The sequence below is a fragment of the Protomyctophum bolini genome (genome assembly GCF_963924005.1).
Source record: "Protomyctophum bolini genome assembly, chromosome: 12".
NCBI classification, from domain to species: domain Eukaryota; kingdom Metazoa; phylum Chordata; class Actinopteri; order Myctophiformes; family Myctophidae; genus Protomyctophum; species Protomyctophum bolini.
The window spans coordinates 38,591,224-38,617,634 of record NC_137873.1 but is presented as its reverse complement, the minus strand read 5'-3'; the positions used below and the strand labels follow the sequence as shown (position 1 = coordinate 38,617,634).

The following is a 26,411-nucleotide window of genomic DNA, read 5'->3' as shown; positions in this document are numbered from 1 at the left end:
GGGGGGGAGGGGAGGGGGGGGGGGGGGAGTGGAAGGGTTTGTTTTAAAACCATCGCTGGAGTTTATGGTCCGTTTTATTGTGACGTGATGAATGATTTGAATAATGCGATATATATTTGTTTAATTTACCTTTTGGTGTTTTAAAGGGACACCCTTTTTGCAAAAAAATATATGTTAATGACGTTTAGAAGCTTTAGAACACACTCCTGGGGGTCTTTATGTGTGTAATATGTGGTTTTAGATATTTTAGATTGTAGCAGTGAGCCTGTTGTCTCTGATGTCATGGACACTGGGCTCACTTCCTTCCTGGACTACATGTTGTCTCAGTAAGACAGCTCTCCCCCCCTATCCACAAGGAGGAGCAGTGCACCAAAGAATTATGGGAATTGTAGTCCAGGAAGGTAGTGAGACCAGTGTCCATGACATCAGAGACAACAGGCTCACTGCTACAATCTAAAATATCTAAAACCACATATTACACACATAAATACCCCCAGGAAAGTGATCTAAAGCTTCTAAACGTCATTAACATATATTTTTTTGCAAAAAGGGTGAAGTGTCCCTTTAAGCATTATGTGTTATGCTTTAGCCATTGAAAAATATCAGATCGACAAGCTAGTATATAGCACGGCACCGAATGTCGCGCTATTAGCTTGTATATAGGTCTGCTGTTTTTGAAAAATCGTGAAAATGTGGCGCAAATCTTTGAATATATATATATATATATATATATATATATATATAGTCTTTCAGAGCGAACGTTTTTAACTCAAATCTTTGCTTCTGGGAGGTCCCTGGAACAACATATTTTCAGATGGGGGGGGGTCGGCCGGCGGCCAATTATACATATAATTCTGGGGCTCCTTGACCTGAAATAGTTTGAGAACCACTGACAACCACAGAAAACTGGTCAGGATTTAGAAGACATTTGTAGAACCGTCCTCAGGTTAATCAACATGTCATGATTCTCTGTCTCTTTATCCCATTCTGACCGGGAACCCGTTTTGGTGTCAGCATCATGTTATGCTTTAGCTATTGAAAAATAGCAGACCTACAAGCTCATAGCGCGCCACCGAGTGGCGCGCTACGAGCTTGTAGGTCTGCTATTTTTTGAAAAATCGAAGAACGACTGACATTTTTATAATCTGATCTCAGGTCAGAATGGGTTAATCAGACCAGTGTGTGTCCCGTGGAAACCTCGTATGAATCTGATCTCAGGTCAGAATGGGTTAATCAACACGTCATGATTCTCTGTCTCTTTATCTGAGTCCTGCAGCTCAAACATTATTTGTCATAGATGGACCACGTCGGTTGGCGCTGCTATCTCATTCCCAACTGTATCTTGTCAAAGTTGTTTGTGGGTTTTTGTACGATACCAAAACGACCAGTAGGACTATAATTGCTTTCTCGGGACAACAGATTGTTTTATGCGTTTATGGCGTGCCAATAAACGGTATAGACCCGCTGCAATAACAGCAATAACTTTTTACATTTTTATTTCTTGTCTCTTTTAGACATCTATACTTCTATAACCCCACACAACCCGAAGGATATGGTTCCAAAGTATAGAAAGTTATTTTAGCTTTTATGACGTTTAGCGGTCATGTTTGCTCTGGGATGAACCACGTTTTAGTGCCACACATTGTTTTATATCATGTCACGAGAATGTCCGTGTTCACCTATATGTGCCTATATGGGCTGTATTTTGCGTGTCTTAAGTACCAGGTCTTATTACTTAACATAAGACCTGGAGGCGTGGTCAATGCTCTTTGGACACTCAGAATAGCCAAATGGCATTGATCACGCCTCCAGGTCTTAAGTTAAGTAACGTGGCGTGTGTGCCGTGTCCCCTAGGGTAGGTACCCTCACATGTTTTCCCCGTGTCCCCTAGGGTAGGTACCCTCACAAAAAATATGTATGTATTGGTCTCTAAACTGCCTCTCCCTGGCCAGCCGGGGCGCCTGATGGAGGGGAAAGGAACTGGTCGGAATAATGCGTTCCTTCCACAATCCACGCACTATGTCCGGCCGGGGAAACTCCCCCTTGTCAGGTAAAAAGAAGCAGCTTGGACTCCTCATGCATAGAAGGAAGCATGAGGTCAGTACGCTGCCCCCCCCACAGGTTGGCAAAGGGAGGATTACATTAGATTGACACTGGGTGAAATAATTTGTTGCAAAATCGTGAATAAATCTAAACGCAAACCATTCAAGAGACTATGGGCTGTATTTTGCATGTCTTAAGTACCAGGTCTTATTACTTAACTTAAGACCTGGAGGCGTGGTCAATGCTCTTTGGCCACTCAGAATAGCCAAATGGCATTGATCACGCCTCCAGGTCTTAAGTTAAGTAATAAGACCTCTTAGACCTGGTACTTAAGACACGCAAAATACAGCCCTATGACTAAAACTGAAATAAAAATGTGCTGTCAAAATCAAATCAGCACTGCTCTCTACCGCTTCTCACTACTGCCCTATAAATATCTTTGAAAAGGTATTCCGATATAATACGCACAAGCTTAGTTTGTATTCAAGGATTTATCTTTTGGTAAAAAAATAAATGGTAAATGGTGCATTTATATAGCGCCTTTATCCAAGGCGCTTTACATATATTGTGCATTACATTCACCCATTCACACACCGATGGCAGCGGAAACCATGCAAGGCACCAACTAGCACATCGGGAGCAATTAGGGGTTCAGTGTCTTGCTCAAGGACACTTCGACACTAACTCTAGGGGAGCCCACAGGGTTCGAACTGGCAACCTTGCGGTTCCCATCCAGGCACTCTACCCCTGAGCCACCGCCGCAATTTTTGGCAAATTGCAATGGGAATCGGACGGTGACAGTGCGTATAGCTTGCATGTCGTCGGGACACCAAAAATAAATGTATCCATTTGGAAAAACTAATCAAAATCAGTGGATTTATGATGTAAAATTACAGTAGCTTGACATTGTAATTATAAACAGGATGTTCAAATGTTTGTCTGGGAGTTTGAATCCGTTTACAGTAATATCTGTGTCGTTCATAAACAAAAATACTGGCTCCTTTCTGCAACTGGCCCTCGACAGAGACGTATACAGTATGTGTCAATAACGTAAAAACATGTCCCATAAATAGCTTCTAATGGCCGTGTGGTCGGGTCAGAGGTGAACCGGGGGGAGGGGGAGGGGGAGGGGGGGGGGGGGGGGGCTAAAACAAACAAGGTCCATCGCCGGTGGACAGGATAGGATCTTGGCAGGGACGTGCACACATAGACATCAAAGGGGGTCTTCAGCCCCTGCCCCTTTCACCCGTCTGTGTAAAAACAACTGCCCTTTCCAGACCTTGAATGCATCATTTACTGATGGTGAAATAAACGCAAATACCCTCCTCTCCTTTCCATGCCATGCCGGGAAGGCAACACTCAGGAGAATTCCTTTTTTTCTCCTCCGAAAGTCTCCCGAACTTGAACACAGTATTTTGTGTTGAACAAATTTGCTTTAGAAATCCATGTTGTTATACACACCGCATCTCCACTAGAGTGCTGGGTTGCGCCCGAAAATAGCTGAATATACAAGCTCTCACGCGCCGCAGCGCGATGCGTTGTATAACTTGTGAGATTGTATACATCTGCTATTTTCTTGCTATTGTTTTGTCCGAAAGCATCATGCCCTCGTACGGGATTTCAGCCCCTGCCCCTCCTCGAACACTCTCGGCACGTGCCTGGATTTTGGTTGAGTTGAGTTTTCAAGAAGAAGAATGGCACCTCTATTCTTTCTCTCCCTCACCGGCTATGTTTACTCCTATAAACGTACGTCAGATATTTGGCTCCCCAAGGTCAGTTATTCTAGTGGGCCGCACTAGCGTTCAGCATGGGAGTCCTATACGATCACAGACAGTTTTAACTTTATAGCTGTTGGGGGAAAAAATAGCTATATATCTGCAAGCTCAGATCTTGCACTCGATGCCGCGCTATACGAGCTTGTAGATCTAGCAATTTTATGGGGGGGGAAAAAAATCATGAAAACGTGTGCAAAGCTTTTGAACATATATACTCTTTCACAGCAGACGTTTTTTAACTCAAATATTTGCTTTTCAGATGGGGTGATGGTCGATCGGCGGGCCCAGATACATGTTATAACTTTTGGGGTTTCCTTGACATGAAATTGTTTGAGAACCAATTCAATTCAATTCAAAGGGCTTTATTGGCATGAGAAAACATACGTTTACATTGCCAAATCAGAAAGAACAATACAACAATACAGCAATACAATCAAAACAAAAATTATGTACTTTGAAGGTCAGAATCTTCAATAGATCAACTTCTATGTACCAAGATCACTCGATGCAGGTATAGTGCAGGAATATACACAATGATTAGTCTTTAGGGTGGTTGTGTTCCATTTGATATCCTTCTCCTATCACAGCAACTCACAAATCTTGCTGCTGTGTTTGCACATTGTTGTACTTCGCCCATGAGCAGATATGGGAACCACTGACATAGAAACACAATATAGGTTCTTCAAGAAAACTCTCACGATTTTAAGAAGACATTTTGTATAGAATCTATCATGTTAAAAAATAAATGGGGAGGGCCACAGATAGAGACCTATACGCGCCTGTCTTTAGAACTGTATCTGCCTCCAGTCTCTTCTAGTGTTGCGCTGTATGCGCCGTGCGCGTCGGGGCCCTCCATGTGACTTATAGTTTCCTGGTACAACTCGGAGCATGTGAAAGAAAGTCAAACAACAGCAGCACCCGGCCGACCCGCTCGCTCTCTCTCGCTCTCGCTCTCCAAGGAAACTGCCCACGTCACTGACAATAGCCCTTCTGGGAGAGAGAGAAAGGGGGGGGGGGGGGGGGGGGCAAAGAGCTGAGCATGGGGGGGGGGGAGGGGGAGGGCCCGGAGGGGCTGCATGGGCACCGCTCTCGAGTCACGTCTTTAGTGTTTATACTACTCTACTCCGGAGGAGCGGAGACAGAGAGAGAGAGAGAGAGAGAGAGAGAGGAAGCAATTATCGCTGTTGAGTTTGACGACGAGCAATATTCTACCATGAGATTAGACGAAGCAGGGGAGTGGGGGCGGGGGGGGGGAGGAATGAGAGAGAGAGATGATCTGTCATGGCTTCTCCCCTCTCTGCGAATCAGACATCCATATTTAGTTTGGGGAGAGCTAGAGAGGGAAGGCCCAGCAGTTATGTAAACAAAGCAGTGGGAGGGAGGGAGGGAGGGATGATGTGAGAGTGCACCAACTGTAGTGTTTGAGCTTCTATTGCCCCGGCACTACACTCAGCCGTGATCTCTGTAAAGACTCAGGGAGGGGGAAAACAGAGGCAGGTAGGCTGTATAGACCCGCTTTTTCTTTTGGTCTTTTTTTTTTGCGTCTCTTTTTCAATGTTTGAGTGCTTTTTTTTTCTCCTTCCCCTCCAGTGGTTATATGCATGTCTTTTTGGCCAAGAAGAACTTGCCATGGAATTTATATAGGACCGGTTTGTGCACGGCTGCAGGGAAGCATGAAACAAACTAAAATGAAGTGAAGCCCCCCCCCCCCCCCCCCCCCACCCCGTTGGACATGGATGGTTAGGTCAAAGGACTAAAAACGAACACGCTCTTGCTTCTCTGTTGTACAGTTATGTATGCCAAGACTGCGCCTTTGACGTTTCAAAGACAGCAAAACCGACATCAGTGACCCAACCAAGATCAGCCCTTGTGGGGGACCAATCGAAGTGACCGCAATAAACGAGGACAGAGGACGGACGGACGGACCCCACCACTTTATCTGTCCCGTTTTTTATTTTATTTTATTTTATTTTATTTTAACCATGAGCGAGCCGTGCTGCTCCGAGAGCTCGGAGGAAGAGCACTCGGAGGAGTCCTCAACGGCGAGGGCAACCAGACTGCCCAGACTGCTCATGCCCCGGTCCAGAGGGGGGTCCCCGGGCCCCGGAGGGGGGTCCCCGGGCCCCCCCGGAGGAGGAGGAGGCGGCTCCCCCAAGATCTCGCCCAGGGATTCCCCGCGCGCGTCGCCCCGAAACTCCCCGCTGCTCTTCCGGAAGCTCCTGATGAACCGCAGCATCGTGCTGCAGAGGCGCTTCACCCTGGCCTACACGCCCAGGTAAGGCAAGGGCTTGTAGATCTGTTATTTCCTAAACACACACACACCCAGGTATACGTTTAGTGGAGAGACGGTGGTTTCCCCCAGTGTTGTTTTCCGCGACTAAAACTAAGACGGAAACTACACGGAAACTAAAATGAACACTAAGCTATGATGACTAAAAACTAAGACTAAATATATGGACAATTTCGTCAACAGATAAAAAAACTTGACTAAAATGTTGGTTGTCACTTGGTTGCATGCTGAAAATAGCTGATCTTACAAGTCCATAAGTTGTGGGCTTGTGTAAAAAACAGTCATTGAGACGGCATCAAAATACATTTCAGCCGACTAAATCGCCTGTATAGATTTAGTCGACTAAAATCCTATGATATTTAGTCGACTAAAACCAGACTAACATTCCAGGTGACTAAAATGTAACAAACTAAATGAAAACTATTCAAGAGACTATGACTAAAACTAAAATCTAAATTTTCTGCCAAAAACAACACTGGTGGTTCCCAAACCGTTTTTCGTGTGTCAAGGACCTCCTAAATTGAGACGTATTAGGCGGTGGCTCAGTGGTATAGTTACAGAGTTGGTGTCCAACCTTGCATGGTTTCCGCCGCCATCGGTGTATGAATGTGTGTGTGTGTGTGTGTGTGTGTGTGTGTGTGAATGGGTGAATTGATGCACAATCTATGTATAGAAATGCACCATTTACCATTTCATGTTTTTATGGCTCTAGCAGTGATTCTCAACCAGTTTGATATGCATTATTAGTCTACGGACCCCCCATTTAATGGCATTTCTATCTCTGAGACCCCCAATTTATATTGTAAAATCAATGTTAATTTAACTCAGAGTGTACAAGTCCATTTGGTTCCATTTGTACACTCTCAGAGTTACAGACCCATAAGGGTCTATTTGGTTCCAAACTATCATTTAGCTGGGGGGACCCCCTGGAACTCCCTCAAGGACCCCTGGGGGTCCCCGGACCCCACTTTTGGGAACCACTGTGTTAGAGAGAACATGGCACTGTGGCTGGCCGGGGAGGGCTTATAAGTTATAACCCATTTTAGACCTGAGAGTAGACCACATATACTATGTCTTCTAAAAATCATTTTTTCTGAAAAACCCTATGTTTCTGTCAGTGGTTCTCAAACTATTTCATTTTCAAGGACACCAAAAATGATATGTATTTGGCCGCCGAACCCCGTCTGAAAATATGTTGTTCCAGGGACCCCCAAGGACCCCCAGGGACCCCCAGGGACCCCCAAGCAGACAAAGATTTGAGTTAAAGGACCAATAACATACAATTCAACTTTTTATGGCGTTTTCTGGGCTCCCAAATGTGTTTTCTACCCCCACATATACAGTAGGGGCTTTTATGGAAATTACAGCTCAACTGATTCGGTCGTATTCGTGACGTCATCGCCGGTATCACCCTGCTCTGTATGATTCCTCCTCCTCCTCCTCAGTCTTCAGTTCCAAATGTTCATTTCCACTTTGTTTACAATGTCCACCATTGTTGATTTTCCAAGTTGGCATGGAATGGAAACACGCCTGGGTTTATCGAGCGTCAGCATGCTGGGCGGCTGTGGCTCAGGAGGTAGAGCAGGTCGTCCAATGATCCCTGGGGTCGGCGGCGGTTCGAATCCCGGCTCCTCCTCCTGTCCACATGTCGAAGTGTCCTTGGGCAAGACACTGAACCCTGCGTTGCCTCCAATGATGATGGTCATGTGAGCGGTGTGAGCTTTCCACCATTGGTGTGTGTGAATGTGGCGAAGTGATGACGCCGGCGTCGACTGTTCGCCGCTTCACCTCCCAATGTATGAATGAATGCGCTTTGAGCACTTGGAAGAGCGCTATGAAAATGCAATTCATTATAATTCATCAGTATTATAATGACTCGAATGTTAAATGAGTTGCATATCAGCACCCCCACCACCTCAGGACATTGTGGTATGTGGTAAGCCAGAAGGACATGACAAGGACTGGTTATATCAGAGTGGTGATTGTGGCTCAAATTAACCATTAGAAATACAGTATGTTTGAGGGACATAAACAATATGATATTAAATATTTAAAAAACAGTTTTAAAATGCATGTTATTTCTGCTTTAAAAAACGTTCGCTCTGAAAGAACATATATTCAAAGATTTGTGCCACTTTTTCACGATTTTTAAATTTAGCAGACCTACAAGCTTGTAGCGCGGCACTCGGTGCCGCGCCATGAGCTTGTAGATCTGCTATATTTCAATAGCTAAAGTATAACACAATGCTTAATTGGCCCGAATGCTGGTGTGTGTGGTCCCGATCACGTTTTAGTTTTACATTTTTTATACATTTTTTGCTCCCGATCCGATTCCGATCATTTGATTTTGACTATCTACCGATAGCGTCCCCGCCCCCCTTATCCAATATTTATATTTTAACACTTCTGCCATATCACAATAGTACAATATCCAAAATCACAGACAATATCCTGCAGTCTAATATCATGATATGGATATAAAATTGATTGATATTTGACACTCATCTGAATAGAATTCAACAGAATGAGTGAGAATACAATGTAAAAAAAATAAAAGATTACAAATATCCATTTGAACCATGATTGTTACAGAACCTCCCCATAGGATGAATACATTTACGCGTGCGGACGAATGCACGCCAAACGTGCACGTCTATATGTGCATATACACAATGACCTCCGGGGTCAGTTTTGGGGTCGCGAGTCAGTGGCAGCGTTATTTTGGGGTCGTGGGCTGAAACGTGAGTGGTCAATTCACCCTTTGTCAGCCTTCTGATTGGTCCCTGGCTGACCAACCAGCAGGCTCTTTCTGCCTTGTTCCGCCCTGGTTCCGCCTTGTTTATGTTGAATTTGCTAAAACATCAAACTAAAAACAAACGTGATATGCCCAGCAGTCACCAAGCTGCACCTGTGATGTTCCTTTTTTACTGACACCCATGTTTAAAATAAGAATTGAACGCACAGAATATCAATACGAAGCAACTGAAAAACAACCTTATTTCAATGGTATAGTGGATGGAGAGAAAGGATTTTTGTCCAACCACGAAACAGCAACCAATGGGTGCGAAGAGGGGCGATTGGCGGGACTTGACAAAAGGTGTTGAAATACAGCAGCGCAAATCAATTAAACACGGAACTAAATGAATAATGATATTTTTTTTTAAATGGAATCGTCTAATGTAGTAATATTTCCCCCCCCCCCCGGATGTGAGTCCACTTCTATAATACTGCCTGAGCTGAACCAACTGGCTGTCCGTGTGAAGTGGAATGAATATCCTGTTGTGGTTTTACTATGAATAGTTTTTTGTGTGATATAAAGTAGTAGTTCTCAAACTTGTTCATGTCAAGGACCCCCAAATTGACACTAATTATCCCCACGGACCCCTATTAGAAAATATATGCCAGGGACCCCCATAAGAGAAGATTTTCACGGCTCTAGCAGTGATTCTCAACCCGTTTGATTTAAAGGACCATCAGTTTGACATGCGTTAGGCTACGGACGCCCCATTTAATGACATTTCTATCTCTGGGACACCAATGTAGTATGTAAAATCAACCCGTTTGGGTTTTGGTACACTCTCTGAGTTACAGACCCATAAAGGTCCATTTGTTTCCTAATTAATATCATTTAGCTGGGGACCCCCTGGAGTTTTGGGAACTCTTTGGGAACCACTGAAACTAGAACTGCACTCTGTCGAGTGCATACTTGCTTGTTGCACACTAGTAGGTGCGCAAGCAGAGCGCGCAAGTACTTTCGACCGCTACCGTCAAATCTCAGTTTCTCTGTGAAGGAACGTTTGAAATGTTGAATTATTAGGTTTAACTATTTGCTATACCTACTTTATGCATGTAAAGTTGTATTATTAAGTATGGTACAGTGGTGCCAGATTACATACATGTATACACAGGAGCATTATACCTTTAATCCTCCCAACACTAAAACATATCGTCATTACGTCACCATCTAAAACAAATTACACTCTGGCATTGGGTCCTTTCATCCACATCTTTATTACGTAATCATTGAGAGCTAGTTATACATATACTATGTATGTATATGTAATTTGTAAGTTGATTAGCGGCATACTGTGGTTACTTTGCGCCGTATATGCACCGTCCCAGCAATTTTGATGCGTATGCACCGTCCCAGACTAGTTGTGCCTGATAAAACCAATGGTTTACGATGGTGGTGACGTAATGACGATGTTTTAGTGTCGGGAGGATTAAAGGTAATGCTCCATATGTATACATGTATGTAATCTGGCACCACTGCAGTGCCGTATCAGGCACAAGTAGTCATTACGTAATTTGCTGGGACGGCATGCATACGCATCGAAAATGCTGGGACGGTGCATACGAGTCCCGGGCGAAACTAGTACTCTGCTTGCGCAAGTAAAGACCACCCTTCTATTATATTCTCCCGCTGACAATGACTTTTAGATAGATAGTGCCGCTGCTGGTGTCTTTTTGAAGTTTGAAAGCAAGTCATTGTTATTGAGAGATAGCAATCTTTGCTAACTAAACTGTCGGCCTCCGGGGTCATAATAATCATAAATGTGTTGCGTTTCCCCCCCCCCCCCCCCCCCCCGTCCCCCCCCCCTCCTCAAAGCCTCTGTTGTTGTTAGACTCCTGAGCACAAGACCCTCAGCCCACTGCCAGGTTAACATGGGACATGGTGTCCTCCCCCTCCCCCTCCTCCTCCCCCCCTGCTAAAATAAAATCAGCTGTGCTCTCAGGAACGCTTCTAAATCTGTGCTGTGTGAATTTGCCTGAGGAGGGGGGGGGGGGGGGGGGGGTGGGGGGGAGGGGCGACGAGCAAGCAAGCAATCCGAGTCCAGGACGGAAAAGCCATTCAGCTTGTTGTATCTTTCCCTGGCCTGTACTAGCCAGCTGTTACGGTATCTGCTATTTTTGAGTGGTGCATAACCACTCCAAGGAACAGCAATGTCCGTGACGTTAACCCACCCATGCACCTATGTTACTGTGAGCACGAGTATGACTATACTGCTAATGAGAGAGAGAGAGAAGAGGGGGGGGGGGGAGGAGTTGCACCACTCAGTTCACACGGGTGTGATTTTTTTAAAGGTTTCATGACATTACTTTAAATGTATTTAAAAAAAAATAGGTTTTTCTTTTAAGTTGTATGACCTCAATTAAACTGAAAAAAAAAAAGCGTTGAACTGGTCTTGAGTTTTCTCTGGGGTTCTGAAGCCTTTTGAGCTGCAATGAAAACAGGCGAAGCAGTGAAAACGGTGACATCTGCTGGCAAATCCCATTGACATACAGTACATGGGATTTGCACTGCAGGCTGTGACATCACAAACGGCAGGAAAATCAGAGCACTTGTTTGAGCCAGAAAGAAAACCCACACCGCAGAAAATCTATACTGAATGTTAAAAGTTCAGGTTTTTTGGTGTGCAATAATTGAGCTCAGAAAACCTAAACAAAATGACCAAGACTTTCTTTTTTTGTTTCACGTCACACAATCCCTTTAACCCGTTTAGTATGCAGGGAACACATCTGTGTGGCTTTAGCTTTCATTCCTTTTAACCCATTCTGACCTGAGATCAGATTCATACGAGGTTTCCACTGGACACACACTGGGTCTGATTAACCCATTCTGACCTGAGATCAGATTCTAAAAAATGTCAGTCGTTCTTCGAATTTTTCAAAAATAGCAGACCTACAAGCTCTTAGCGCGCCACTCGGTGGCGCGATATGAGCTTGTAGATCTGCTATTTTTCAATAGGTAAAGCATAACATGATGCTAACACCAAAATGGGTGCCCGGTCAGAATGGGTTAACCATTATTTTTTAACTTTAAGCTGTTGAAAAATAGCAGATCTACAAGCTCGTATATAGGCAGCTAAATACATTGATTGATTGATTGATTGATTGTTTATTTATTTTCGTGTCATGCACACCTTGTGCCCATGACCCTCATGGGTTTATAAGACACCATTTCACATTTGCAATTACATCATGTTTTACAATACATAATTTATGCATTTTTACAGCATGTTTACATTACACAATTCATTATATTACACCTCGGATGTATACAGAGTACTCTGTCTTCTTTCCCAAGCTTGACAAATAAAATCTGCTACAACGAAGGTGCCTTTGGCAAAACATATCTCCATTTTTACATAGTCATTTAAATCTAGGAAATCCCCACATATAGAAGACATCTTATTAACCAAAATATCCCTTAAGTCATCGTATTTAGAGCAGTAAAACAGAAAGTGAACTTCGTTTTCAATTTCATCTAGATCACAGAACAGACAATATCTCTCATCTTCAGGGGTGGCATTAAACCTGCCAGTCTCCAGTGCTTAGGTTGGGCCGCTCCTTGACATGAAAAGGTTTGAGCATACTGACAGAAACATACGTTTTTTTTTCTCCCCCGGAAAACTGATATAGAATTTAGAAGACATTTTGTAGAATCGACCTCTGGTCTAAATGGGTCATTTGAACACGAGGTGGCGCCATCTACTGGCTTTCCAAGATTCTCTGCATGGTGTGTGATTTGATTTAAGTCTATTTTCTTCCTGAATTGTTTATTGAGTACTCCAAGGAACAGCAATGTCCGTGTTCACCTATGTGTTCACCCTATGTGTTCATTAATGAGCACCAGTATAATGAGTACCAGTAGGGGCGCTGTTGCCAGAAACACAGAGAGAGAGAGAGAGACAGTGCTGCACTGTTTCCTGCTAATGAGAGAGAGTGAGAGAGGGGGGGGGGGGGGAGAGAGGGGAGTTGCACCACTCGGTTCACACGGGTGTGATTTTTTTTATAGTAGGAAAATGCTGCCAGAGTACAGTAGAGAACACAGGATCCTACTGATATATACGTACATATACTGCATGTCTCATGGCACTATAATAATGTTTCCAATGGTTTGTTGACCTCCATAAGACACCTGCATCTCTGTGTGTACACAGAGCTCTGTGGCATCCTGCCTGTATATATATGAGTTGATCAGCAGTTAGTTCTTTTTCCACCAACTTTATCAGGGAACCACTTTTATCTGTCAGTCAGAACAGATACAGGCCTTTCTTTCTTTTTTACTTTTTTTTCCAGACCACCACAGTGTCACACTCTCAGCCTGTCAATGATCATCAACACGTTGCTTTTTAAGTGGTTCAACCACTAGTGACTGTGTGTGTGTGTGTGTGTGGTGTGTGTGTGTGTGTGTGTGTGTGTGTGTGTGTGTGTGTGTGTGTGTGTGTGTGTGTGTGTGTGTGTGTGTGTGTGTGTGTGTGTGTGTGTGTGTGTGTGTGTGTGTGTGTGTGTGTGTGTGTGTGTGTGTGTGTGTGTGTGTGTGTGTGTGTGTGTGTGTGTGTGTGGGTGGGTGGCTGGGTGCTCTGAGCACGAAAACAGCATGGTTGTTTTTCCTGTGCGCAACCTAACACACACACACAAACACACGCACATATTAACTGTATATATGGTGACTTCAGGTGTGACAGTACAGTACAGTACAGTGCAGTGCAGTACAGTTACAGTGCAGTGCAGTGCACTGCACCCCCCCCCCCAAAGTATTTGTAGGCAAACAATAGCAGATACTGTATAGCAGATAGAAGCTCACAATGCGACACATTGTGACCTTGCAGTTCAATTTTCTTGCTACTTTGACGTACAATGAAGTATAATGTTGTTTACACATACGTATGTACTATACACACACAAACCCTCCCCACCTACATCCTTCTATAAATGTGCCACGTCTCTGTCTGCGTGCGTGTGCGCGTGCGTGTGTGCGTGTGTGTACATGTGCGTGTGTGTGTGTGTGTGTGTGTGTGTGCGTGTGTGTGTGTGTGGTTGAAATGCACATAACCCGAGAACCGTTTGCCCCACCGACTTCAAATCCAACTCACGCGTTCCACACCCCCGCGGTTCTCCAGAACCACCACAAAAGGCTCTGGGGTCGATCAGGCTCTGCCAGTGGGCCTAATGAGCCAAAGTCCCCTCACCTGTGCAACTTCCAGCCTTTTGCCTCAGCCAATTGATTGCTATGGCAACCCCAAACCTGCAAATTGATTACTTAAACCACTCCACTTTTCACAGTCAGTTTGCACTCTTCAGACACTAGGCAGACAGACAGATACAGAGATCTCCATGTGGGACACAGACAGACAGACAGACAGATACAGAGATCTCCATGTGGGACACAGACAGACAGATACAGAGATCTCCATGTGGGACACAGACAGGCAGACAGACAGACAGATACAGAGATCTCCATGTGGGACACAGACAGACAGACAGTTAAAACGGGCGCTATGACAAGTTGACAACGGGTATTATTAGGTTCTCAAGTTGCATCGTTCTCAAGTACGTAAGCCGATGGACGACAGGTCTAGTCGCCAAATTATTTTTTGGGGGGGGGTCCCCAAATTATTAACTGAATGGCTGGGAAATGGAAATTAAGAGTTTACATAATATTATGTGGTGCATGCATAAACGAGCATAGTGGAGAAACAGAGGGAGAATGATATGGTTTTAAGTGATGAAAGTCAGCATCAGTTCAAATATGCATTCAGATGTTTCATATGTCAGAAAGTGCAGGCAGTGTTGATTTGTAGATCGTCAATTTTCAGCATGCAACCAAGTGTAAAATGACTTATACTGGATCTCTTGTCCACTAGTCCCTTTCCTAACATTTTTAGTCTAGTTTTATTTGTTGAGGACATTGTCAATATACGTAGTCTTAGTTTTATAGTCATCATAGCTTAATTTTCATTTAGTTTCCATTTAGTCTTTGTCGGTGAAAAAAGGTAGTCGACCAAAAGAAAACCGTCGTGGTATTATAGTCGACAAAATCAAGTGCAGGATTGTATATTCTATAATCATATCGCCTATAGTTCGTGTAGAGAGGCAGCGCTGCACTTTTGTTTGCCGAGAGAACAGCTGCTATATGCCATGAGAGGCCTGTCGGAGACAGACAGACAGCCACCACGGGTTAACGTTAACCTGTTGATAGTATCGCTTTTATGGCTGCCCTCATGGCGTCATCATCATCCCCCCAGCCATTCCTAGTCCCTGATAATCAAATATTGACCCGTGTTATAATGTGTGGAGAGAGAGAGAGAGAGAGAGAGAGAGAGAGAGACAAGAGAGAGACGAGAAAGAATGCTTGACCTTAATTGCCTGGGAGAGGGAAGAATATAAACGGTCGTATTTGATCAACAGATTTGTTTGTTCATCAAAGAAATGGGCGGGGGGGGGGGGTCACATAATGTCAAGCACATTTACATGGTTTCTGGCTCATTTGTGGGTGTCGCTCTCTATCTCGCGCACGCACGCACGCACGCAGAGACAAACAAAACAAGAAACTGCGAATTACCGTCTGCAATGAAATATCCCTACTGACTGCTATTGATTGATTGTAGTTAGATTGCTATAATATTCACCCCATAGTAAATATTAGCAAGTGTCTGAGGGGAAACCCAAGCTTCTGCCAGGAAAAAAAAAAACAAGACAAAAACTCTTGTTTTTACATTTCGCTGGCAATAAAGCAGTTTATTAAACATCCACTGAGGAGCCCGGGCTCCGTTCAATAAAGCAGTATATTAAACATCCACTGAGGAGCCCGGGCTCCGTTCAATAAAGCAGTATATTAAACATCCACTGAGGAGCCCGGGCTCCGTTCAATAAAGCAGTATATTAACCCATTTAGACCTGAGGACGATTCTACAAACGCCTTCTAAATTCTAAACAGTTTAATGAAAAACCCTATGTTTCTATGTCAGTGGTGCTCAAACATTTTCATGTCAAGGACCCTCAAATAATTGCCCGCCGACCCCCCCCCCCCCCCCCCATCTGAAAATATGTTGTTCCCTGCAGGAAGCAAAGATTTGAGTTTAAAACAAAAACGCTCTGAAAGAATATATATATTCAAAGGTTTGCGCCACACTTTCACGGGGGTTTAAAAAAAATAGCAGACCTACAAACGAGTGCCGCGCTACGAGCTTGTATAGGTCTGCTATTTTTCAACGGCTAAAGTATAAAATAGTGCTTAAAACGCCAACAGGGGTTCCCGCCCGAAACGGGTTAAACATCCACTGAGGAGCCAAAGGGGCCGTAGCCAACTCCAAAAAGTGTTTACATGTCCATTCAACCCCTATAAACTCAGAGCGAGGGAGGATCATTTCGACCCTGACGTTTAAGCCATTCATGACGGAACGCGTCTGTGTCGCTTTATAGCGTTTTAACTGCTTATTTTACTGTTTTTTTTTTTTTTTTTTTAACTATTAGCTAGTTTTAAAACTAGCGGATCTGCAAGCTCGTATAGCGAGGCACAGAGTGCCGCGCTACGAGCTTGTAGATCTAGCTATTTATTTGGAAAAATCTTCGAAAATGTGGGCCGCAAAATCTTTGAATATATATATTCTTTCACGGCGAAAGTTTTCTTTAACTCAACTCTGTGCTCAAATCTGTGCTGGTACAAACCTTTTTTCAGATGGGTGTCCGGTCAGCGGCCAAATATATCATTTTTGGAGTCCTTGAACTAGATTGAGCACCAATGATCATAATATAGAAACATGTGTTTTTTTTGTAGCAGACATTTTGCATAGCATATCCGATCTCCGATCCGATCCGATCCGATCTCAGCATATCCGAGCTCATAGCGTGGCACCGAGTGCCACGCTACGAGCTTGTAGATATGCTATTTTTTATCGTGAAAATGTGTCGCAAATCCTTGAATATGTACTGTATATATTCTTTCAGAGTGAACATTTTAAACTCAAATCTTTGCTTCTGGGGGGTCCCTGGAACAACATATTTTGAGATGGGGGTCCCTGGAACAACATATTTTGAGATGGGGGTTGGAAGCCAATTACATAACACATTTTTGCGGGTCCTTGACATGAAAAGTTTGAGAACGACTGACATAGAAACATGGCTTTTTCAGGAAACTGTCAAGACATTTGTAGAACCGTCCTCAGGTCTGGATGCGTTAATGGCCGCTGGCTCGCAGACGCACGGCCCTGTAAACCTGGCGACATGGTGGAAACATTCCGTTTCTAAGGGTTTAGCTAGTATCTTTCCAGCCAATCTATTTGTCATTAACGTCAGACCGTGTCGGCTGAAAATCTAAATATTAGGGGGGGGGGGGGGGGGGGGGGTGGGGAGGGGGGGATCGGAGGAGCAGAGGGGGGAACCCATGCCCCCTCATCACACACTTGAGGTAGAACATGGACACTTCAGCGTTTTGTACGATTTAACCCATTTAGACCTGAGGACGATTCTACAAAATGACTTGACAGTTATCTGAAAAACCCATGTTTCTATGTGTCAGTGGTTCTCAAACGTTTTCATGTCAAGGACCCCCCAAAATTGTAATTGGCCGCAGACCTCCATCTGAAAACATGTTGTTCCAGGGACCCCCTGCAGAAGCAAAGATTTGAGTTAACAACGTTCACTCTGAAAGAATATATATTCAGAGATTTCAGGCACATTTTCAACCTATACAAGCTCATAGCGCGGCACTCGGTGCCACGCTATGAGCTTGTATAGGTCTGCTAGGTCAGCTTGTATAGGTCTGCTAGGTCAGCTTGTATAGATCTGCTATTTTTCAACAGCTAAAGTACAACATAATGCTTAAAACACCAAAAGGGGGTTCCCGCACAAAATAGGTTAATATTACACAGCCTACGGCGGGATCCTGTCCTGGAGGAGAAGCATAGCCGTGTCCCCTGAGTGGATACAGTACTGTACAGTGTGTGTGTGTGTGTGTGTGTGTGTGTGTGTCCAGACGTCAGAAGCAAGGAATAAACGGCTTGAAGTGAGTTATAGCTTAAGGATGGCTGGCAAAATAAGATGAAATAACCCACTTAGGACGGGAAACGCATCCGTGCCGCTTTTAACCACTTTTTAAGCCATTATTTTTAAACTTTTATAGCTGTGAAAAATAGCAAATAGCAAATTTACAAGCTTGTGGATCTGCTATTCATTGAAAGATTGTGAAAATGTGGCGCACATCTTTGACATATATATATTCTTTCAGAGCGAACTTTTTTTAACTCGTATCTTTGCTTCTATGGGAGCCTTGGGAGGTCCCTGAAAGGACATATTTTCAGTTTGGGGTCGCGGCCAAATCAAAGTTTTGAGGGTTTATTTCGCAGATCTACAAGCTACGAGCTTGTAGATCTGGGGGGTGCATACTTAGTTTAGACTATAGTCCTTGGTTAGACATGGGTTAAGGTTAGGTTCTGCCATTTTTCAACAGCTATAAAAGTTTTAAATAATGGTTGAAATGGATGCGTTTCCCTGTCCTAACTAAGTGGGTTAACCCATTTAGGCCTGACGTCAAAATAAACCCACAAAACATGCAATAGTTTGAGCACCACACGGATACAGTAACGGGTCTTTCAGAGAACTGTCATTAATTAGAAGATTGTTTTTATAAATTTTGACCCGATCAGGTCTTAATGGATTAAACAAACTGGTATAGTCTGGCGCAGAGGGGGAAGAAGAGAAAGAACATCCTCTGGAGATCGGTGTATATATAATTATATATACTGTTGAGTTTGGGTTTTTTTCTACGGTGTCTACCGTGATTTATGCCTCTTTTTTTCCACTCACAGGAACATATAGACCTTAGAGTATATATGAATAGAGACGGCACCCGGAGGAAACCCTGAGGCGACATGGACATAGTGGCCAAAAAATTGGTATTGCAGCTCGAGCCGGCGCTGGTCCGTTGACTATCATTGCGCACGTTCATGTGTTTGGGGCCATGAAACGTGAACGAATGTTTCATACGTGAACGCGCACAAACGGCACAATGATAGTCAACGGCAGCGTGTCCATGTGTTTTGGGCAACTTAATGCAAGTGGATGGGAGGAGAACTCGGGTGTCTTCTCTATTCATATATACTCTAGTCTATAGACCAATGGAGTTTCATACATCTTCTACCCTGCTCCTACAAACCCTCTCGTCAGCAGAAAAGGTATTTTCTGCTGACGACCAGCATATGAGCAGAGCAGGCCCCAAAAGCCAACTCAAACCAGCATATGAGCAGAGCAGGCCCCAGAAGCCAACTCAAACCAGCATATGAGCAGGGCAGGCCCCAAAAGCCAACTCAAACCAGCATATGAGCAGGGCAGGCCGAAACCCCAACTCAGACAGAAGGCGATATGCAATCTGCACACATACTTAAAGGTCAACAGGTTATTGGCCCAAACATTTCTTTATGATGATACAAAGAGGTCAAAGATTGATAACAAAGAGGTCAGAGGTTGACACCTAATTATAAAAGGTCAAAGGTCGATAGCATACACATTTCTTAATGAGGAATCTTACGATTCCTGAACACAGTCAGTAATGCAGTGTTCCCCAAAACTCCTCCACCAAAATCCAGACACTTGTTCAGTGCAATAATCCTCAATAACAAACTAGATTACAGGCAACAAAATAAAGAAATCACCAAAAGATAAAGAAATACTTGGGCAACACTCCTTAACAAAATCCAACCAGGATGAGAGCTCTCTTCAGGCTGTATACCTTGATCACACAAGGCCCTGTAGCTCTCCCTCAGGGATGTTATTGGTGTCAACAATGTCCACATCCAACTGACTAGTCTGGCCCATAGGAGTGGATCCTACCACAGGACACAGAATCAATTAGCACCATTTCTTCTCAATAAATACTTTCAATATAAATACTTCCATAAATAACACCTTGAATACAAGTAACCTAAACATTCTCAATAATGCGTTACAATTAAACAACTATAAATCAGCATGTAAACTCAGACAATAATAAGACAGCATAAGAAACACCCCTCTCCTGCACAGCACTTGGCCCCTTCCTAAATCAAGGGAAATGCCACCAGCAGTGCAGGAGAGACAAAGAAAAGAATCGGTGAACAATTTTCAATACACCAGTTTAAAACATTAGTCCTTGCATGTTATAGAAAGCGGTTTTATGTGTGTGTGTGTGTGTGTGTGTGTGTGTGTGTGTGTGTGTATATATATATAGCACGGGTTGCCCCGTGACAATAGTCCTATGACTAAAACTAAAAGTAAAATGTGCTGTCAAAATCAACACATTCTGACTGCCACTGCAGGGAGTCTGATTGAGTCTGTGTGCAGTTTCGTTAGCTTCTGGGGGCGGGTAGGGGGGTCCCTGGAACAGCATACGTATATTTTCGGGGGTCCTTGACATGAGAATATTTGAGAACCACTGACATACAGAAATAGAGTTTTTTTCAGAAAACTGTCACCATTTAGAAGACATGTTGTAGAATCACCCTAAATGGGTTAAATGTGGTGCTCATATAGATGGCGCAATCGTTGGGATTTTGAGCTGGCGAGCTGCCACGTATATTATATTATATCCCCACCATGTTTCCCAGCATTCCTTTATGGTCCGTCTCTATATAAAGGCCTTCCAAAGGGCAAAAGGCCTCACTTCAACCTCAGAGCATGTAAATAAGAGAAAATAACAGTCAGGCAATGTCTATTTACAACTAGGACTACTTTTTTATTTAGTAGGCCCCTACACATTTTGATTTACTATACTAAGTAAGTAAGTAAGTAAGTAAGTAAGTAAGTAGAGTGCAGAATCTGTCTTGGAAGAGCCACTAACATCGACTAATCTAATATACGGCAACCTTCCCCGTGTTTCCTCACTAGTCCGATCCAGAAGAGAACACAGTTTGCCGGCCACTGCTACAGAGCTGACAATGAGGTTATATATATCCTCCCTTCTTCTCTGGAGTCCTGCCTCAAAGCAGACCAGAGGTATAGAAAACTGTCGCTCCCTGATGTCATCACTAGTAGGGACACATGCATCAGTAAGCAGGAACTGCCACTGGGGATGACAGTGAAGGACCGGAAAGTCTGGCGTGGCATTGTGAAATCCATGATCTCGACCGCGGTCGAACAATGATGACGGTGACTATAAGTATAACTAAAATGAAGGAAAATTAACCGGGCATTTCAAATCCGCGGCACAGCAATGCGAGGTACGATGACACCTAGATCAGTGTAATGTAGAAGCAAACATGTCCGGAGGACGTGAGTGTATACAAATAAATCATACTCGACAGTCACTATAGAAACACACAGTATTGTCCAAAATTTTATCGACAAACAATATAACAGTTTATTTGTTTCATTTACTTGCTCTGAATGTGAGTTTTGGAAGTCTGTGTTGTTTAATTATGCCTCATCGGCCTTTTTTTGTGCAATGTTTCTTTTGTCTCTTAGAAGCAAACACACAAGCGGTCGATAATAGCCTGACCCACTCACTCACTCACACACACACACACACACACACACACACACACACACACACACACACACACACACACACACACACACACACACACACACACACACACACACACACAGGCACGGGCGTGTTATCGCCTCACTTGACTTGAATCGGCCAAGTCAATGTTTGACTGGAGTGTCATTTTCGCGAGGCGTTTTAATGGGGGGGTCACTGGAGGGCAGCTGTAAAAGCTTAGCTTGATTGAAATCGGTTTCGTTTAGCTGGCAGCCTGGCAAACATGTTAATTTCCATTTGAATATTGTATATGTATACAGTAGAGACCGTATAGGTTTGCTCAGATCTGTTACAGTAAGCAGAATGAGAAAACATCACCCTAATGCAAATAAACAAACATTATGGGCCTTGTCTGGCAAGTTAAAGAAGCCTGAGGTCAGTCCGTTGCTCTCCCCAGGTTGGCGGAGGGAGTGTATAGAGCCCAGGGTTACATTAGATAATTGACACTGGGGTGAAAATCATAGGAAAAAATAGGTTTGTGTATATATATATATATATACCGGTAGTATCAGCTATTTTGTCCAACATGTCTTTCAATTTTAGAATCTATATTCTATTCTCAAACTCTACCTGGAATGTAAGCTATAGTGCTGTTGACAAAACCACTCCATTTCTCGCTGTGGTCGGTGGAATGAAAATAACAAATATTAGTTCAGGACTGTTTAGGCAGGTGCTTTAGCTCTTGGTGTAATTCGGGGTTGCGTCCAATGTTTATTTCGTCGATTAAAACTAAGACGAAGAAAACCGTTCGTCGACTGCCTTTTTCCACTGACGAAAACTGAGTGAAAACTAAGCTATGATGACTAAAGATTAAATATACTGACAATTTCGTCAGTCATTTTACACTCGGTTGCATGCTGAAAATAGCAGATCTACAAGCTTGCTATTTTCACCATGCAACCAACTGTAAAACGACTTGACGAAATTGTCAGTATATTTAGTCTTAGTTCAGCATGCAAACATTAAGTGTAAAATGACTTATACTGGATCTCTTGTCAACTATAGTCCTTCCTAACATTTTAGTCTAGTTTTTATTTGTTGACGAAATTGTCAATATATTTAGTCTTAGTTTTAGTCATCATAGCTGAGTTTTCATGTAGTTTCCATTTCGTTTTCGTCAGTTTCATCTTAGTTTTATAGTTGACGAAATCAACACTGGTAAGGTGTCCCAGTGATATTAATCCTGTCGAAAGAGAGCTTTAATGCTTGGAAAAACAAAATTGCAATACTCTTTATTGTCCACTAGAGGCTGCTACAGCACGTGCATTGTGAGCACTTGAGGTCAGTGACAGGGATGCAGAGGCAGGGAAATGCTTTCGACAAAACATTATCAAAAATAAATAGCCAAGGATTTTTGTTTCCAGTGATAAAAATGTTATGCCCTAATATTTAGGAGAGGTAGAGAAAATACGTATGTATGGGCAAGGGGGGCTATGGAGTAAAGATGAGAAATTATTATTAAAATGTTTTAGAATAGATACTTTTATATTCTGGTATAATCTAAAGCAGTAACAGCATCAAATAGATACAAGAAAAACACAAAATAGGTCAAAATGGGCTGATTTTTTACAGCCCAAAATGCTTCCATTGGCTTTCATTGCGTTGAATGATTGACAGCTGCCAAGACACGCCTGCTTGGTTTTCTTGTCATTGGGGCTAAAATCTCTCAGCCGAGTCAGCCCCAGAGCCAATAGAGGGCTGTGCTCAGCCCTAATGCCCGCCTCAGACCGTGAGGTCATTGGCTTTTACCAATCACAGCACCTGCTCGTGTGTGGTTGTTTATGAAAACTGAAAGAATGGCGGGTGGGTGGAAGTATTTTAAATGAAATAAGTTTATTATTTACTTTATAATCCGTTTTGTCCCGTGTCCGTGGAGGGGAAAATGAAGTTAAGCGACTGGGAGCATATCGTCCATTTTGGATCATATAACAAAAGGAAAGGATACGAAGAATACGTTTTGTGAGTTTGAAATTCTTGCTTGGGGCAGACAGCTGACCGGCACACCGGACCCACAGAAAGGTAAGAAAATGAGAAAGGAGTGGTCTGCTTCATTCATCAAAGTTAAGAAACATAATGGCTGGTTTAATCATCTGGTGTTGGCTGTTAGTGTTGTTTCGGAGCCGTGTGCGTGCACACGAGCGTGCATGTGTGTGCCTTGCAAGTTGCTTGTTTCGAAACGGCACCGACGCGCGCGCGCGCAACGCGTGCGTGTGTGTGCGTGCGTGCATGCGTGCGTGCATGTGTACTGTTATTATTAATGACAGTATAAGAGCAGCTATCTGTTATTCTGTACGTACATAAAAATACAAACAATGTTCAGTGGAGTGTTTGTTGTGAACATGCACTTCTGTTGTTGTGGAGCATTTGCTGTAACAAAGTATAGGCCTGTAGTAGTGTCATTGCTGTACTTTGATATCTGGAATATGATGCTATTGCTGCAGGTTGAACTAGTTGGGTAGCATAGTGTAATAGACTTTCTGAGTAGCACTGCATGGGTACTGGGTTGTTGTGGAATGTGATGCTGATGCTGTTGTTGCTGTAGAGACCAGTATTCTGTGAACATGCTGTAGTATAGGGTGAACAATGGATAGCATGTTTTTGTATTGAGTTGTACTGTAATTCTGCAAACTGTTAATAAATCAATCAATCAATCAGCATATACTATCGTATATTGGCCCGTAGCATAAGATTTCTTAGGCAGCCCCTCCAACCAACATCACCTATAGAGCCGCTACTGATGTTGTTGTATTTTGGCTAAAAAGTGCTGTATCTATAAAATTCAATTCAATTCAATTCAAAGGGCTTTATTGGCATGAGAAAACATACGTTTACATTGCCAAAGCAGAAAGAACAATACAACAATACAGCAATACAATCAAAACAAAAATTATGTACTTCTAATCTAATCTTCAATAGATCAACTTCTGTGTACCAAGATCACTCGATGCAGGTATAGTGCAGGAATATACACAATGATTAGTCTTTAGGGTGGTTGTGTTCCATTTGATATCCTTCTCCTATCACAGCAACTCACAAATCTTGCTGCTGTGTTTGCACATTGTTGTACTTCGCCCAGCAGATATGGGAGTTTTTTGTCATTGGTCATGTTTTCAAAATCTCCGTGTGTGGTTGTAAATCTGTGGGAAGTATGTGTCTCTGATGTCGTGGTACAATGGACAGATCTGGTTAGGAAGTGTAGCTCGGTTTTCCACTTCGTTTAGTGTGCAGTGGGTGCATACTAGTCTGTCTTCTCTCGGGATACAGGTCTGCCTATGACGGCCTTTCTCGATCGCGAGACTGTGCTCACTGAGTCTGTACCTAGTTAAGATTTTTCTTTGTTTTGGGTCGGTCACGGTGCTATACAAATTCCAGGAACGTATGTGCTGTGTGTAGAGTGGTGTGCACTTTACAGTGTCACTGGTGGTACTCCCCTGGTACCCATGCGGTACCACCTTTTTTGTGGTACCACGTGTATGTCTAACAGAATGTATGTAGGTATAGGTCGTTTTTTCCCCCACATATATTTCAGTAACGGTTCGCTCCGATCAACTTCACGTCTTGCTGAGGATGCAAAGGGAGTCCAGTGTCGAGTTTGAAGTTGATTGGATAATTGGTTCTATACAAAAACAAAAAAAGACGCTTGTTTCTTTCTTGTTTGTTTACTTTGTGGCCAACATATGACCCCCCCCCCCCCCCCCCCCCCCGGTCATGTCCAGCACTCGCCATCAGTAGTGGAAAGTAACTAAGTGCATTTACTTAAGTACTGTGCCTATGCACAATTTTGAGAAATGTGTACTTTACTTGAGTATGTCGTTTTCACTACTTTTACTTCACTACATTTTAGTATAGTTTCAAATCATAGCTGGGTAAAAAGATGTCTTTTATAGCCATTCTGGGCAGGAACCCCTTTTGGTGCTTTAAGCATTATGTGTTATACTTTAGCTATTGAAAAATAGCTGATACAAGCTCATAGTAGCGCGGCTACGAGCTTGTAGGTCTGCTATTTTTGTGACTGGCTGAGACTTGCACAGCTCCTGTTTCCAGGGACGTGCGTCGTGCGCACATAGACATCAAAGGGGGCTCCGCTTCAGCCCCGGCCCTTTTACCCGTCTGTAAAACAACTGCCCTCTCCAGACCAACGAATGCAGGGCTTACTGTGGTAAAATAAATGCAAAGTGCCACTCCTTTTCCACGCCATGCCGGAAGGCAGCATTCAGCAGCGTTGCGTTTATTTCCAAAGTCTCCTGAACTTAATTGGAATGCAGCATTTTGCGTTGGAACAAATTTGTTTCTAAATCCATGTCGTTACAAACGCCTACATCTCCACTATAGCTAAAGAGTGCTGGGTTGCGCCCCGGAAATAGCTGATCTACAAGCTCACAACGCGTCGCATCTTTGAGTTTGGCACCCTTCTATCCTTAGAAAATGGAATCCAACGCGTCGAGTAGTGCTTTGAGTATAGTGCTTTCTTCAATCTGCCGTATATATGTGAAACGCTGTCCTTATGTACAGAGTTACCACCAGTATACTATACTGCACACACAACTGCACTGTCAATTTCAATTCAATTCAAAGGGCTTTATTGGCATGAGAAAACACACGTTTACATTGCCAAAGCACTGTCACAAGTGAAGTTACCACACTGTCCTTATCACTGTTCACACTCCGACACTTTATCATGACACTCTCTTTCACTGGCTTGTTCCCTCTATTATCTCACTCTCTTCTCTGGAAATCAACTCTCTCTCTCTCTCTCTCTTCTCCACCCTCCCCCTTTCTCCTGCACTGCCTCCATCCCCAATCTATCCCCCCTCTCTCTCTCTCTCTCTCTCTCTCTCGTGCTCTCTCTCTCGCGCGCTCTCTCACTATCTATCTCTCTGTTGCTCTCTCTCTGTTGCTCTCTCTCTCTCTCTCTATCTGACTTTCTCCCTGCTCCACCCTCCCTCTCTCTCCTGCCCTGCCTCCACCCCCCCCCCCCTCTCTCTCTCTCTCTCTCTCT

At 43.5% G+C, this 26,411-nt stretch overlaps 1 protein-coding gene across 2 annotated transcripts in view; it reads left to right on the top strand.

Annotated features, from left to right (window-relative positions):
- pde4ca (phosphodiesterase 4C, cAMP-specific a) overlaps positions 1–26,411 on the top strand; it is a 121,495-nt gene that overhangs the window by 9,164 nt on the left and 85,920 nt on the right. Inside the window, exon 1 of one of the 2 annotated variants that reach the window (XM_080778221.1) lies at positions 5,965–6,093. The exons of the other annotated variant lie outside the window; for it this stretch is intronic. Coding sequence (XP_080634347.1) covers positions 6,041–6,093 — 53 coding nt within the window. The 5' untranslated portion in view covers positions 5,965–6,040. Of the gene's footprint in view, positions 1–5,964; positions 6,094–26,411 lie in introns of those variants that run through there. 2 annotated transcript variants of the gene reach the window in all.